The following is a 17817-nucleotide window of genomic DNA, read 5'->3' as shown; positions in this document are numbered from 1 at the left end:
GAATGCTGTGCTTTGCTTACTTTTTTTGGAGGAATTTGTTGATCCGCTTATTGGACCGCATAAACAGGACATACTTCCTGTGCACCCAAACATGCAGGGCTCCTGTCAAACCACAGACCACCCTGGGATATAGGGAATAGAGGTAGGTTTAAGGCAATGGAAAATTTAGAAATCATTGAGCTACTAACCCAATAAGTGCAAACACGAAGAGCTCTTGTGGATCAAAGGGGAAGTCCATGGTAAAGTTTGTGGGAAACATAGCTGTGACTGTGTCCGCCTTTTGGAACCACACAGCTAGTAACCGGAACACTGTAGCACCACAGACTGCAGCAAAGAAGCCTCTCCAGTAGTTTCTCACGGCAAAGTACGTCGTTGTTACTTCAATACTGAAAAGAACACCTTCAAGAAAAAGAGAATATGAAATTTAAATAGCTCTGTTAGTTGATCGCGAGTGGTGGATGAAAGATAAATCGCAAGTTACGCGTTAGATGGTTGGTGTCAACAATCTACGTACGATCGGAATTAATTTTACTACATGGTCTGACAACAGAATCCATCTTTGTGGAACATACCCGAATGGAGATTTGCGTCGATCGTCAGAGAAAGATATGTGAACCGAGTCAAACTTATGAAGATCAATACTTGTCGTTGATCTTCGATTTATCAAAAGATCTGTTAACAGCATCTATCATTGTGAAAGACACTCAAACGGTGATTATGTTGACTAACATCGATCTACAGGGAAGATGCGACCCGAGTCAACATTTTGAAGATCAACACTCGTCGTTGATCTTCGGGAATGACCAATAACTCACGATCGGAACTGATGTTAGCAGAAGATCTGTTAACGGCATCAGCCATTGTAGAAGATATCTGAACAAAGATTTACATCGATCTACATCGATCAGAGTCAACATTTTGGAGATCAACACTCGTTATTGATCCTCGGGAATGATCAACAATTGACGATCGGAATCTAATTTAACAAAAAATCGGTTACAGCATCTATCTTTGGCGAAGATACTCGAACGGTGATTAACATCGATCTTCAGGGAAGATGTAACCCGAGTCAACGTTTTGAAGATCAACACTCGTCGCTGAACTTCGGGGATGATTAACAATTTACGATCGGAATCTAATTTACCAAAGGATCTGTTAACAGCATCTATCATTGTGAAAGACACTCGAACGGTGATTAACATCAATCTTCAGGGAAGATACATGGCCCGAGTCAATCTTTTGAAGATCAACACTCGTCGTTGATCTTCGGGAATGATCAATAACTCAGGATCGGAACTGATTTTAGCAGAAGATCTGTTAACGATATCAACCATTGTGGAAGATATCCGAACAAAAATTTACATCTATCTTCAGGGAAGATGTGACCCGAGTCAACATTTTGAAGATCAACACTCGTCGTTGATCTTCGAGAATGATCAACAATTCACGATCAGAATCTAATTTACCAAAGGATCTGTTAATAGCATCTATCTCTGAGGAAGACACTCGAACGGTGATTAACATCCATCTTCAGGGAAGATGTGACCCGAGTCAACATTTTGAAGATCAAAACTCGTCGTTTATCTTCAGGAATGATCAACAATACACGATCGGAATCTAATTTACCAAAAGATCTGTTAACAGTATCTACATATTTTTGGCGAAGATACTCGAACGGTGATTAACATCGATCTTCAGGGAAAATACATGACCCGTGTCAATCTTTTGAAGATCAACACTCGTCGTTAATCTTCGGGAATGAGCAATAACTCACGATCGGAACTGATTTTAGCAGAAGATCTGTTAACGGCATCTACCATTGTGAAAGATATCCGAACAAAGATTTGCATCGATCTTCAGGGAAGATGTGACCCGAGTCAACATTTTGGAGATCAAAACTCGTCGTTGATCTTAGGGAATGATCAATAATTTACGATCGGAATCTAATTTACCAAAGGATCTGTTAACAGCATCTATCTTTGTGAAAGACACTCGAACGGTGTTTATGGTGATTAATATCGGTCTTCAGGGAAGATATGTGACCAGACACCAGAGTCAATCAGGAATTGTCGATAATTCGCAATTGGAATTGATTTATGCAAGAGATCTGTTATCTGTATCAACCATTGTGGAAGATATTTGAATAAAAATTTAGATCGATGTTCAGGGAAGACATATGACCTGAGTCTATCTTTTGAAGATCAACACTACTCGTTGATCTTCAGGAATGGTCGACAATCCACGATCGGAACTGATTTTAGCAGAAGATACGTTGACGGCATCAACCGTTGTAGAAGACACGCTAAAGTTGATTAAAATTGATCTTCAGGGAAGACATATGACTTGTTCAATAGCCTTCCTTGATCTTCAGGAATGATCGACAATTCATGATCGGAACAGATTTTAGCAAAAGATGTTAGAGGCATCAACCATTGTAGAAGATACCCAAACGATATTTATGGAACATATGATCTGAGTAAATCTCTGTCTATTGTCTAATCTTTGGATATGATCGATAAAATACTGATTTGGACCGATCATTTCGAAAGGTATTCAGTCAGCGTTGATCTCTAACCGATTTGACGATCAAGATTAATCTTTGATAAAGCAATAGAAATAAATCGTTAGGAAAGATCGATCACCAATAGTTCCATAAGTAAAAATCTAAGAGAAGATGAGTGAATCTTACCTCCAACCGGAGCTGCAAAACAGGCTCCCACACCAACAGCACAGGCTGCAGCTAGCATCTCAGAGTTCCTCGATTCGTTCTCGTAAATGCCATGGAAGGATGTGACTAATTTGCTGAGGAGCTGTGCAACAATACTGGCAATATGGACAAAGGGACCTTCCTTCCCCAGTGGTAGTCCACTGCCCAGTGTGGCTGTGAGTCCTATCACCTTGGCCACTAGTGTCTTGAACGTGAGGTATTCCTTTAGTGCAACGCCACGCAGGATGGTTTTCATCTCAGGAATGCCGGATCCGATGCTCTGTGGTGCAATGAGGTGCACGAAGCCGGCAGAGAAGAGGATTAGGGCAATCGGAAGGGAGATCCAGGCAAAATACTGGGCAATTGGCTGAGACGTGAGATCGCGATAGAGCCAAATGCGCGCATTTGTACACATTGAAATTCCTTTGTCCATCACATACTGCGAAGTAATTCAATAAATTGATAAGGTAAAAGACTAATACAGGAGGATTAATCAACAAACTCACTGAGATTAGAGCCATTATGATACCCAGTAGTGCCAGAAATATCCAGTCCTCGCCCATCCGAGACACGGAATGACACCAAATCCATGACATGATCTTGAAGCAGCGACTGTCACGGTGTCCAAGGAGTTCCTGCAATGGATTCCCACCACTACTACTTTATACATGGGCACTCAATTTTATCCCGAATCTCAGAAAAGGAATCCCTATTGATATTTCATTTGTCCTTGGGGTGAATTCCATGCCAAATTCCTCAAGAGACAACAAGTTCAAGGCTTTGTAAATATCGATGACGAGTCTTTTTGCAACCAGTCGCAAAATATTCGTACATATAACTAAATTTTATTTAAATTGATGACGCTTCTTTGCGCTTTGATACACTCCATCGAGGAATCTCTCAATGATTTGTCTATCTCTTAATTTTATTTTTTACAATATACGACTTTTAATACTAGTTCTATTTGGTTTTTGTTTATTTTCTACTTATAGGATATTTTTTACTTAAAGTAAAATGAATCACAAATGGATTCGAGTGATCAGAAGATTTTGCATTAAGAAAAATTTCCACAGTAAATATACTGGAAAGCTTTCATATTCAAGAAAAAATGGTAAAAGTTTGATAAGCTGAGAGGTGTACAATTTAAAAAAAAAATCATACGGATATATTGAAAATCTTTTTCTGCGCTATCAGGAAAGAAAGAATCGAGAATCTTTAAAAAGTATAATAAATATGCAAAATTTAATTCTATTCCAATGTCAAGGGTTTTAGGGTTATTATAAAATCTTTGAGTTGTTGCATTTTTTATCTAAATTACTAGTCGTGACACCGTCCTACTTTTCATGGCGAAAGATTGGACCATTTTACTCATAATCTTTTGTTGTAAAATTTCATGGTTGATTAATTACAAGAACCTTCCAAACTTTTAAATATAAATAATAAAGATTATAAGGAGAGCTTTTGAAATTTGAAGTGTCAACGAGTTTTAATTTTGGATTTTGTATAAATTTATACATCTCCAATATTGTATCTAAATTGTAATTAGATATGATTAAAGCAAACAAATAAATAAATTAATGATTTTACAAACCCGAAATAAATTTATCACAATATATTTCAAATAAATATTAAGGTCGGTTTATTTAAGACTAAAGAGTCTTTTAAAAACACAGGAAGGAACTTGCAAAGATCCTTCAGAATTTCTTTTAGGTATTTCTTTAGTTTCAACAGTTTAGTGCATACAACTTGGAGTATTTTTTGTCTGACCGCGTCAATTCCGTGATAAAGACAGTTTAAAACTTAAAGTAATTAAAATTTTTTTAATTAAAACTAAAAATAATAATGTAAAAAAAATAATTGTTTTTTTAATTACTCAAGAGAAACTTTAAAATTAAAGATATTTCAAATAAGCTTAACATTACAATGTCAGCTTATAAGGGGAATTCTGATGTTTAAGAATGCCAAAAACCACATGTTTTTCATATTTTTTTTCTATCGTAAATTTGAAATCTATAAGGTGGCGGTATTACTTGTGGCCAGTCTTTACTTATGGCCATGTCGCAATTTTTGTTAGAAAATGATTCCGAAAACGGAAAAAATGTGATTTGCTATTAAAACACATTAAGTATTTTTAATTTTAAGGTTTTCTGAAATCATTTTTTGACATTGTAAACCTTCTTGCGGGGGGGGCCATAAGTAAAGACAGTGGCCACAAGTAATGCCGCCACCCTACACAAATCTTTTAGTATATATTTTTGAAAAATTGAATGACATTTAAATATTTATCTAAATGAACCAAAGACTTAACCAAATGTTGAAATTTCTACAATTTTTAAAGGTTTTAAAGAAAAAAAAAGTGATTTTTAGCTTAAAATTTTGTATTTAACAAATAAAACAATGCACATAACTATTTTTTTAAAGATATTTTTTATTCATATTATAATAGAAAGAAATTCTCTAATATTTAAATTCGTTTTACAATATGTAGATACGTTAAGAAATTATTTTTATCACCGACATAGACCTGTACAAATTGTTTAAAAAATAGAAATAAAAAAGCATTTTAAGAAAAATAGTCTACGCGCTCGGTAAGTATCTTAAAGTTTTAATTTCTAAAGAATTTAAGAGATATTCCTCACTCTTCAGATATAAAAATCTTAAATGTTTCAAACCAAATATTAGTGTCAAAAATTAATTAAAACTTCCTAGTCTCAGTTCCTTTTTGTTTTGAATGGCTGTAAAAAACTTCCGTCTATTTTTTACAAAAAAAACGTTTAAATATGTTTGATATTAAAGATCTTTATCAGAGAATACGTATCAATAAGATTGATTTAAATATTATATTAAACGCTTAAAAGTTTATCTCAAAAAATGAAATAAATATAAAAACAAAATATTTTGAGGAATACATAGCAATATTGGTAGCTATAGGAGGAAGTGGGGCACCTTTGTATTGGGGTACTTTTAAAATTATACTTTTTTCTTCTATTTGTAAAACGAATTGAGGCTTAAGCGGTCTTCAGACTTGAGGTTTATCCCAGTTCCCGTAGGTTTCAAAATCCTAAAAAGCGTGCAATTTAATTGCTTTTTAAAAGCCTAATAGGTTATTTATCTTTAATAATACAATCCTCAGTTAAATTTTCCCAAAAAAAAATATGATTGATAAGAAATTAGAGCAGTTAAGACATTTGACTACGCCTTAGGTCTGAAGCCCGTATTAGGGTAAGATGGGGCAATACGGAATCATGTCTTTTTTGATATTCTTAGATTTTCTTGCTGTTTAGATGTTCAAAGAAAATAAAACCACATAGAAGTACAAAACTTTACAATCAAGAGTACTTCTTTGTGTTCTTTCCTGTTGCCATCTAAAACTATTAGAAAACCTCAAAGTTCCAAATTAGACATGATTTCAAATTATCCCATCTTACCCTTTGTTAATATTTATTTAGCTTCAAAATTGATTAGTGGAGCTAAATTATACCACAATGAGGTCCATGTCTATTTAAAAAAAATAGAGAAATTTTAAAGCTAACCCCATTCAAATGTGCTTTAATTTTTTCTCAATTTTTTAAAACTGCTTTTAAACTTATACTAATTTTTATTGCTTAATATTTGAACTGATCTTGTTAGTTTATTCGCATTTTCCGATAAAGATTTTTAATTTTAAGCTCAAAGTTCAAGTTTTTGCATCATCAAAACTAAACCAGGATCTCCTTTTAATTTGTAAAGATTGTTGCTGTTTTGTTGAGAGGTTTTAATAAATTTAAAGCCTCTATCTTTCTCTCTCTCTCTCTCTCTCTCTCTCTCTCTCTTTCTTTCTCTCTAAATTTAACCCTTTAAGGACGAATGGGGTACCCGTGTCCCAAAAATAAAACTATTTTTCGAACTATTAAGAGAAGAATTATATACAATTATATAGTCAAAAAGTCGTTTTTGATTTTGGAAAACCGGTGTCCCACTCGTCCTTATAGCGTTAATAATAGTTTTCAAAAAAAGATACAAAAATTTAAGGCTTAACCCTTTAAGGACGATTTTAACACCGGTGTCCCATAAAGAAAATAATTTTTCCTGACTACCTAAAGTTATTTCTTTCTTATGTCTGTACATAATTGTAAAGTAGAAGGTTGAAGGAATCCAGGATATTTTTTGCAAGTCTCCAGTTATTTGCTATGTAGTAAATTTTTATGCTTAAAAATGACGAATTTTTAAATGAAAATTAATTTTAATAATTTTTATACCTCCAATTTTTTTAAGCAAAACCGTTTTGGAAAAAGAAACTACAATACTCAAGCATAATATTTTTCATTAAAGTGAAAATTATCATTCAATGGTATTGTCAGAAAAATTACTTAAATTTTTAGATTATTTTTGTTCCTATCGCTCGTAGATGTAAAAAATACATAGAATCAGACTCTGTTGGATTTTCTAAGGCTAGATGTAAGACCTTTTACTGATTTTGTATTTCGGTTTCATTTTTATTGATGATTTTTGGTCCGCGAAAATTGTCTCGTCGTTAAAGGGTTAAAGAGTTATCCAAGGGCTGAGGTATAAATTACGGAAAATCATTTTACATTACGTTCATATTCTTTTCAATAGCAAAGTAGCTTTTAATCTCTTAATTGTAGCCGTTTAGTAACTTTAATTTCCCTTGCAATGTTATCAGTGAACATTCTATTTAATTAACCTAGATATTGATAATCAAATAATTGGTCAAAGTATTAGAATGCTTGAGGCTAAATAGCATCATTGAAAATTATACCGAAAGTTGATTAGCTTTTGTATTGGAGAAATTCTCAAGTTCTTCAGGGAAAATGGCATCGTTGATGGACAAGATGTTTGTAAAAGTCTGTAGTAATTTTTATCAAAGTTTAGAAGATTTATTGTTCGAAATCAAACTAGGGAATCAATGCTCCGCTATGTTGCTCCCACAAAGAGAGCGAATAAGTGGTTCCTAATTAGGAAAACAATGATATAGTAACCTTTTCTTATCTTGAGTTTTATGATGTAGTGGATCATAAGATCTTAGAAAATCTCTGATAATGCTATCGCTGGCATGAAGCCTTTCCACAAAAACTTGAACATCAGAAAGCCCCATCATTTGAAATTCTCAACTTTCTAAATTTTATCTCGAAAAACAATTAATAACAATGAGTTCTAAGGCTAAAGTTCCTTAATAAGGACATGGAACTTTTAATAATAAAGCATATACTTTATTGTTAATTTTATCTTCTCGTTTATGTGCTACTTGGGTGTATAAATAGCACTCAGATAATTTTTACGATTTCTTTTTTTTAAAGTGTCTCATATTTAATATCATCCAATATTACCTCTGCAAAACTGCTTTTTTCCACCTCACGTGAACGACGTCAGAGGCGCGAAAAAATCGCGCTTAATTTGTCAAGAGGGACTTTTTTAAGCTAAAGAATTTATTGGATGATTAAATAAATCAATTATCGTGAAATTCAGCGTCACGTGATTCTTTGTGTATTTTCTGGTTTTAAATGACTAATATGTAGCGCATTTTTTACCGTTTACGCCTCTTTTCCTCTTACGAATTTCTTCTGCAGAAAGGTGCAAAAAGCTCACGCGCGTGCACAAATTAAATAGACTTTATCTCTTAAATAAATTTCACGGCAATGTTATGGGATTTTTCGGGTGTTTATTCATATGTAATCTTCTAAATCAAAAATTAAATGAGCTGTTTTTTTGGCGAATTAATTGGTTAAATACCTTGTTTCTTGCTTTGTCCTCCTGTTTCCGTCGTCGTTCGAGCAATTTAAGTCTTCTCGCTTCATCTTTTGCATATTCACCTAGATCTTTTGTGTAGCGACCATACATCTGGAAAAATATTTAAAAAAAAAGAAGAAAAAAAATTATTAACATGGAATAATCACTTAAATTCCTGTAATTTTCACAAAAAATCCTATTTAATACGCTGGCAAATATTGCCAAAGTTCTTCACGTGAAAACATGCAATTTCATTCTCTAAGCAATCATTTTCATGTGTACAAAATTATGTAGGTACATTAAACTCTAAAAAAATATATTACAAAATATTTATTGAAAACCATTGTTTTTCCAGTGTCTTTATCTTATTTTTTTTGTTAGCTACTGGAAATTGAACTTGAACCTCTCTACGTTCGTATTTTTTACTTAAGTTCATTTACTGGTAAAATTTATAGCTAGCTGAAATCTGTGGATGTCGTAAAAATGAATCAAAGGTGAGATTGTGGTTTTCTGATAATGTCAATTGAGTTTGTGACAGTGGTATTAAGAGCATTTTGTGGCTTTTAGAACTAGCAAATCTCTGTTAATGAGGTGAAATACTGTTGGGATTTTCTCTCATTTTTCTTTTTCTGTGTATTCTTGCTACGCTCTAACCAGAAGAATTTTTCATCAAGGGCAAGTGGTTCTAGTTAGATATTTAAAATTATAGTAATTTATTTCAAATATCCTCTTCATTATCAAAGAAATATATAAAAAAAGATTAAAGATTGAGCAAATGTGCAAGAGATTGATCAGTATTTCTCAGTAAAATGAAATTTAATAAGTAGAGGGAAGTAGGGCAAATTTGAATTGGGGCATCTTTAAAATAGATCTGTTCTGTCCTATAATTGTAAATTTCTATATAAAAATTGTATAAAATTATACATTCTATTGATGATTGGCATATATAACTTGTAATGGAGTTTTCCACCGTTTTCACTCTTGAGGGTGGTCTTCAACGCTAAGACGGCGGTGGCCACTAAAAATTACAATGTACTTTTGCCTTTCTTGTGATATTCCTTATAAACATTGCTGATGAATAAATTTCTATCTATCTAGGGTGAAAGGAACGTCTATTGACACTTTAAGAACTCATGTCAGCACCTATTGACACCCTACTCTGTACCATTTGGGATATGAAATTTGAACATCTCTGTTTATAGTAAAAGGTATATTACAGAAAAAACGTTATATTACTTATATTTTACTAGATACATTAAATAATTTTCAACATTTTCATAAAAGTGTCAATAGGGATTCCCTGTCGAACAGACGTTCCTCCGACCCTATCTATTTTAAAATGGAACTGAGGCTTAGGATAATGTAATTTAGCTACATAATTGGTTCCTGGATCACGATAAACCCCAGTTCTATTTAAAAAAAAGTAGGGACAAGAAATCTTATTTTAAAGGTGTCGCATTTCCCCTACAAAGTAAATCGTAGGGGGATATGGGGCACCTTTGAATTGCGGCTGCTTTATAATTGGGCATTTTTCTCCTAAAACTGAGCCTTTCAAGCCTCAATTTGTTGCAAAAGATAGGAGAAGAAAGCCCAATTTCAAAGGTACCCCAATAGAAAGAGTGCCCCATTTCCCCCTACCTGTACAAAATTATATTAAAGAATTGTACATTCTTTATTCAAGTATTTTGCTGGTCATTTCAATTCTTTTCACAGTCAATATGGTCAATATGATTTATTTACAGACAAAGCTGCTAATTTTGTAATCTAAAATGATTATTCTGATTTATTTCGACAATTTCTTTTTCCTTTGAAAGGAGACTTAACTAGGTTGATGCCCTGAATTATATCTAACTAGAAAATAGCGGTAGGGCCTTTAGCTGAGGAACCGATATACACCTCGAAGATTATTTATAACAATATTTCTTTCAAAATTTATTTAACATGAATTTTAAAAATAGGTTATTACTTTATTAGAGGGTTCTAAAAGAAAAGAAAAGAATTAAAAGGAAGTGGGGCACTTTTGAAAGTGGGGAACCTTTGAAATTAGGATGTTTCTTCTATGTTTAAGTGGAACTGAGCCATATCATAATGTAATTTAGCTTCTCAATTTCTTTGTGCAGCTAAGTTATATCGCTATAAAGCTCAACTTTATTTAAAAGTAAATGAAAAATCCCGATTTCAAAGGTATCCCACTTTCCAAGGTGCCTCACTTCCCCCTAGATCCCTTTTACAAAATGCTACTATTACATAAAAATGAAAATCATCGTCAATTAATTTCCTAAAAAACATTTTATCGAAAGTAAAACTAATTAATTTCTCTTTGATTTTCTATGTCATATTGAAATTATTTCAGACGCTTACAACAAGACAAAATTGTATGAAACATGTTATACAACATCTTTTAACTTAATTCTTTACTTTGTGAGAGGAAACCTGTTAAATTTTTTCTCGATACTTCTTAATTTTTTCTGTTAACTACGGTAATTAGTACTATTTGTTTTTGTTCTAATTCAAAGACAGCTCCTAATTTTAATTTGTAGTCCTTTAATTTTAAGGTACATTTAGTATCCAAATAGATTTTAGTAAAAGATTTGAATATCCTTAACTTTATTAATAATTTGAAACGCATCTATAGAGACTAAACGGTATAGGATATCAACATTGTATCTCTTCAACCTATTCCGTATAAGAATTTTGCATAAATTGAATGTAACTTTATAGTCCATTTTCCCAGAAAAGAAAATGTTCTTATATTTTCTAACGTCGCGTTGAATAGAGTAAAACTCAATGAAGAATTACCAAATTTTTGAGACACCCTCAAGTGCATTTTCACACTCAATGGTCATGCATTTTCCCATTGGCGCAACATAAATGTTTGTTTGAGTCTCAAAAACTCATTCATGGTGCGTTAATTTGTTAATTGTGACGACGTCAAGAGACTGCGTTGTAATGTATTTTTGGCTGGTAATTCAATTTTATACATTTTCCTATTGTTGAGTCTATTTTTGACACCCTCCACACCATCACTGTGTACTAAATTAATTCTCATCTGACCCAGGGAGGAGGGATCTTGTCTCATTTGTTCACTCATGTCTCATTCGATCCCACTAACCGTGACACAATTTTCACACATTTCTCGCGGACAAACAAACTTTTATTTCTTTTTCTTTCAATTATCACCGAGGAAAACAACAGTCGAGACGCAAAAAAGTGCATTTGGAAGGAAAAAAAATCATGAGGATTTCCCTTGATTGAGATCTATTTTGAAGGTTAAATTGTTTGAATATTTCTGTTGGATTTGTGGGTGAGTCTAGAGTGAGATTTTAGTGGGAAAACAGTGGGAAATATAATGGTATTTTCATTATCTTCTGAACAAATAAATACAAGTCTCAGAGAGATTTAGAGCATGAGGAAGCAAGACAGGCTCCTTATTCTCGAATTTCTGACAAAATTTCACTAGGGAATTTTCTTCTCCGAGATTGTTCCCAGCTTAAATGTATCTTCTACAATTTCTTGAGTAGAGTCTTTCAAAATTGCATGTGTAATCTTCTCATCCTCCAACAATCATAACAATATTTCCGACACTTTACAAATGAGTAATAAAAAGTTTGAGTAGTAATAAAAAAATTAAAAGCAGGGAAATTACAATATAGAAGGAAGTGGGGCATCTTCGAAATTGGGTTTTTTCCTCCTATTTTTAAGTTATAAGTTATATCTACACTGAGAGAAATCCGAAAAAGTTAAAATAACATTCCGGAAATGTTTATTTTACCTTGCAGTATTGATGCGAAATTGGTTTAAATATCATGCTTTTTAGGTGTATTAGGGGTTAAAGGTACCCTTTTTCATGTTAATTTTACCCTTAAAAAGGTGTTTTCTTGATGTTTAGATGTTTTATTCTCAGTGTAGATCTTACTGTAATATAATTTAGCTTCATAAACCAATTGTGAAGTTAATTTACATTGCGATAAGCCTTAACTTTTTTTTTAATAATAAGAGAAAAAAGTACGTCAATTTTCAAAGCTGCCCCATTTCAAAAGTGTCCCACTTCTCCCTAAGTCTTAGCTATAGGAAAATAAAATAAAAATCATTTAAACTGCAAATAGGGGAAGTGCTCATAATTTTGGACAGGATGCCTATGAGCATAAATGTCCTAATTTAGAAGTTTAATTGATTTTTTTGTTGCTCTCTTTTCAGGAAGGTTATTTAGAAAATCGACAAGTTGTTTATCGTCTTTGTTTTTACTAAAATTAATCTTAATACGTTTAAAAACGATTTATCTGTGGAGATGAATTTGACTCTAATTTTAAACACTTTGCTTGTAATTTTGGACAACTAACCCGTCTAAATAGGATATCCATTATTTTCCATTTCAAGAACATATCTTACTAGGTCCTCTTCCTGTTTATGTCAAATTGTCTGGTAAATTGTCTAATTTACCAGACAAAGAGAGCAGTTATATAAACGTCTTTGTTCAACTTGTCACTGTGCTGGATCTTAAACGGTAAGAGATATTGACTTCCAGTCTTCGATGACCCCCAAATAAAAAACAAAATCTCTCGACGTTTTTCACATGAATAATGTAATTCACAGATCAAATGAACAAATCACTATTAACGAGGATAAACACAATAATTAATGAATATCTAGTAATATCACTTAAAAAAATATCGAGGAGAAATTGTTAGTACTTCATCACAGCTAAATAAGGCTGAATAAAAAAAGAAGTTCTGTCATATTTCTTGTAAGCAAATGCTCACACTGACACTGAAAATTGAACAAAAGAATTTTAAATCAAATCATGGCCAATACTTAACGAATTTAGTGTGAAAATCTTCCAATATTTGGATAGAACATATTATTCATCAAATATTGGAAGAAAATGGTTTTTATCACTTTATTTTTAGTGTCCAATTTTACCCTCAAACTGTCCAAAATTAGAAGCACTTCCTCTATATTAAAAGTCAATTAAATTAAACCCATTTTTGTAAAGATTTAGGTTTTTTAACTAATCAAAAATTTGATACTTCACTGCTCATTTTGTTAAAATAGTCTAATGAATTATGTTTTTAAAAATGTTAATTAAAATAAACCACGGTTATAGGGTAGGTAAGGCTATATTGAACTGAAGGTACGTTGAATTCAAAAGAAATAAAATCTTCAAAATAATTAGGAATCGCGCTAAATTAGTATACGTTTTATATGTTTAGGTTTCCTTAGCAAAGAAAATATTTAATTTGTTACTAAAGGTACAGAAAGTTGCAGAAAAATTTAGTAAAAGAAATACGAAAGAAGAGCCGTAGTCAAAGAATGTTTTATTCGCGTTTTTTTATTGATAAGGGATTCCTGTTTTTCAGTTAGTGATTCTCCGTATGAATAAAGCCCCAAATAGTCTCAAGCTGATCCTTGAGAATATTTAGCTAGTAAAACTCGACGGTAAAAGATCAGAAAAAGAACATATTTGCAAGGGACCTATAATCCTTAATCCTAAGCTCGCTCGCATTATATGATAGTTCAAGCTAATCCTTTTCTGCCAGACTTCACAGGCTAAATATTCTCGAAGATCATCCTAATGCCTTATGCCCTAGACACACTTACGACTTAAGCCGAGAGACGACTTAGTTGAAAATGACGGAAATATAGTTTAAACATTATTTCTAATATAATTACGCTAAGCCGTCTCTCGGCTAATCCTCAGGTCTGTCAAGGCCCTTAGACACACTTATGACTTAAACCTAAAGACCACTTAACGTAATTATAACCGAAATAAAGATTTGACTAAATTCCCATCAGTTTCCCACTAACTAGGACGTTTTTCGGCTTAATCTAAGGCCAGCTTCAGACCTGAGACTTAGCCATTTGGCTAAACTCCCCTAATTTCTAAACGGGCACGATTTTTTAGAAAATTCTTGTTTAGGAATAGATTATAAGAGCAAATGATTCATTAGAATTTGAAAAATCAATAAAATTGCTTCTTATTTAGATTTTTGAGACCTTCGGGAACTGGGCTAAACCTCTGGTCTGAAGCCGGTATAAAACACGAATGAGTCAGAATCTGATGTGAATTTAGTCAAATCGTAATATTTTGATTATATAATTACGTTAAGCAGTTCCATGGCTTAAGTCACAGGGAATAAGTTTATTAGGGGCTTAACACATTGATCTTTAATAAAATCTCGCATTGAGTCGAAAGAATCAAAAACAATAGACAATGTTTCAGTACAAATGATAATTAGGGGAAACCGGGGTAGAATTAGAAATCAAATAAAATTTTTCATTGAGTATAATTTGTATAAAAAATGTTTCTACGAGGCTTACAAATATATCAATGAATAAGAAGGGAAGTAGGAAAAAACGCGCTACATTCGGACGATTTATGTTTCGCACAAATCATTTTTTTTCAATGTGTTATAAATAAATTTGAACCATTATAATATTATATTTTAATAGAGCTAGTCCAATGCCTCAAATTCTCAGAAAAGGGCTATAGGTGAAATCCATAAAGGAACATAGAGAAAAAATTGAATTGTCCGAAGCTTGAGTCGTCCGAAGGTAGCGCGCTTTCCCCTATAGTTTAGAAAAAATTTAGAATAAAGAGTGGTTTCCCCAATATTCCTTCGCAAGCAAACTATAAGATACCGCTATCTAATATTATACGTGGCTAATTCTGCCCCAGACTCCCCTAATAAAAATTTCCTGATAATATAAGTCGAAGAGAATATTGGCTATAACTTTCGTAAACTTCTCCCATGGGAATATTTCTCTTGGATTCGAGAATAAACCCCTAGTTCAATCCATTATTTTCACAGTCTAAAGTAGGATGTTTCTAGAGGAGCTCGTTGAGAGACAATGTCGGAAATGGTCTCTTTGTGGATTGGTTAATTAAATAATTAGACAAAGTAAAATCATACAAAAATGCCATTCTATCCGAAGACAAAACTCACAAAGTAGAATGCTTCAACTTCATTTTCGACTTCTGTTGTTTTTTCCCCGTCAAAACTCCGCCTGGAATCATCCTCAGGAGTGGATGTGTCCAAAGTCGTGTCTGTTCTCTTGCGTGGATCCCGCAAAAAATCACTCCACGAGGCGGAGGTCTTTAGGGTGGGTGAATCAGGATCCACCTTCTTTTGGCGATCGTACTGCTTTCGACGCACTTTCACTGAATCCGGATGGACGGGTATAAGGAATTCTGGATCAAAGGCGTATTCCCGTTGAATATTGTCACTGGTCATCGGCGTGAGATTTTGCCACGAAAACCGTATTTTTCACTATTTTTGGCTTTTTGCATCTTTTTTCACACACTCTAACTAAAATGTTTGAGGGCCTACAAAGACAATTTGGCAGCAGGAACCTAAAAATAATATCCACCATATAACCTTCACTATCTATTTGCAAGTTTAGAACCCAAACGCAATTACCACAAATTATTCTATTTTATTTAATTAGAAGGGTGAAACACACTAAATAGACATTGATTCACTCGATCATTGCCTCTATTTTACTTCCTTGATACTTTTAGAAAAAGAATTTACACATCCCCATTGAATATATACACCACCAACTTTCACTGATATTCCCCGTCAGGAAAAAGTCCAATCATCCCAGAATCAACGAAAGATTCTTTTTTTGTGGGAAAAGTCTGGGTTAGTTGTTGACATTTGAAAATTTCTCATTCGACTGAAATGAATTGGCGACAATTTGACTTTTTCGTGGTCAATTCAACACTTCTATCTCACTCAAACTTTCACGTGTAATGAGGAAAAGAGAGAGGGTTTTACAGCATATATACATAAGCATCATAATAATGATGACTTGAAGTATTTATAGGTTTTTATTCATTCCCAAAGACCACCCCAACGTGTTTTTCTATCTTACAATTAAAGCCCAACACACGGGCTTTATCTATTCTCACGAAATTATTGCAGAGAGTTAATTTGTATAGAAGTATTATTTACAGTAAAAGTTCTCGACGGATTTTTATACACCTGCACAGTAATTAAGGATTAACATGTAATAAAATTATGCGGTCTTTATATTTTTTGTATCATTATTTCTTTTATTTAAAAAGTATTTTGAAGGCATAATACACCTCAAATGTTCTCTGATTGGCTGGAGCTTTAAAGCACTCAAAGCTCCAGCCAATTAGAAAGCAATGGGGTAAAAATATTTCATCTTATTATATATTTACGAATTGTAAATTAATATAAATAAATAATGAGGGACTATAAGTCACGAATTGCGAATTATAAATTAGGAAAAAGAGTAATGGTGCTATTTCAATGAAAAATGAAAAGAGAATTCTTTCTCCTGAACCTTTATTTTAGCACTTTATTCTCAAGTGCTTCTACATTATCGACTTGTCTTTGTATTGGTTCCTATATCGACAGTTTTCTTCAAATCTCGCCCTGTTCTAAAATCACCAATCCAAAAGAAAATTCGATTATGCAGCTCAAGAAGTATTTTTTCTCTCTCAGTAACCAAAAATAAAATTGAAATTCGTAAAATGATTTCCAAAAATTTTCAAAGAAGAAATCGAATAGGATGTTCCTAATCACCTGGAATATTCTTGGCAGTTTAATAATATTTACATCACTTTCTTTAGATTAATCTAAAGTGTAATTTAGAGCGTCCAAAAATAATTTGACTAAGTAATTTTCAAATTTAAGTATAAGGCTACCTCTTGTTCCAAAAATAAAGAATCGAAAATGGTATTTCAAAAGAGTAACCCGAATCGAAATGTTAAGAGACATGCTCGATAGTTAGTTGAGAATATAAGCCTCAAAATACTATTTCCTATTTTTTGTGTATGTCAATTGGTATTAGTAATCTATTTAACTATATCTAAATTTAACTATATTTAAATTCTTACTATAAATTAAGAAATAATTGCTAATTTGCACTTTATACCTCAGATCGTCACGAATTTTTTCAGGTGTATCATGGAAAATTGGTTTTATAAATTAAATATGAGCTAATGCAGTCTATTCTTGTGAGAGTTAAATGGTAAAAAGTAGCTAATAATTTTTAAAAATTCTTTTTATTTGGAGTAACAATACGGTATTAACATGACCATCCGAGGAACACTGCCGATCGCTTGTGGTCTTTCATTATGGCATACAGACAAGAACTCAGTTATTGGGACGAAATCTCTGAATCTTCTCTTGATTACATTTTCTCTATATAGATATATACAATTTTTTTCAAGGTCTGACAATTTTTTTCAAGACTGATTAACGCGATCAGCAGATCATTGAGGCTGATCGCCCCGAATCAGCCGATCTATCACTCGCTAGATCGTTCCTTGACAATAGTTGAAAAAAAATTATTCCTCTACACCTTTGTAAAATACAGTTTTCTCTATCTGAACGAGAAAAGTGCATTTC

The 17817-nt window shown here is 32.8% G+C and overlaps 1 protein-coding gene across 5 annotated transcripts in view; it reads right to left on the bottom strand.

The window, feature by feature from the left end:
• The window catches only part of LOC129800052 (chloride channel protein 2), a 56335-nt gene that overhangs the window by 2622 nt on the left and 35896 nt on the right, over nucleotides 1-17817 (bottom strand). For 2 of the 5 annotated variants that reach the window (XM_055844418.1, XM_055844414.1), the window contains 5 exons: nucleotides 8438-8545; nucleotides 3214-3342; nucleotides 2690-3146; nucleotides 189-399; nucleotides 21-122 (listed from right to left, as the gene is read on the bottom strand). In XM_055844418.1, the coding sequence (XP_055700393.1) occupies nucleotides 21-122; nucleotides 189-399; nucleotides 2690-3146; nucleotides 3214-3342; nucleotides 8438-8545 (1007 nt within the window). Of the gene's footprint in view, nucleotides 1-20; nucleotides 123-188; nucleotides 400-2689; nucleotides 3147-3213; nucleotides 3362-8437; nucleotides 8546-15378; nucleotides 16114-17817 lie in introns of those variants that run through there. The other 3 variants (XM_055844416.1, XM_055844415.1, XM_055844419.1) reach the window with 3 other exon arrangements.

This window comes from Phlebotomus papatasi, chromosome 1, assembly GCF_024763615.1.
Source record: "Phlebotomus papatasi isolate M1 chromosome 1, Ppap_2.1, whole genome shotgun sequence".
NCBI lineage: Eukaryota > Metazoa > Arthropoda > Insecta > Diptera > Psychodidae > Phlebotomus > Phlebotomus papatasi.
Note: the sequence above shows the minus strand (reverse complement) of the source record. Positions and strands in the feature narration are given on the sequence as shown.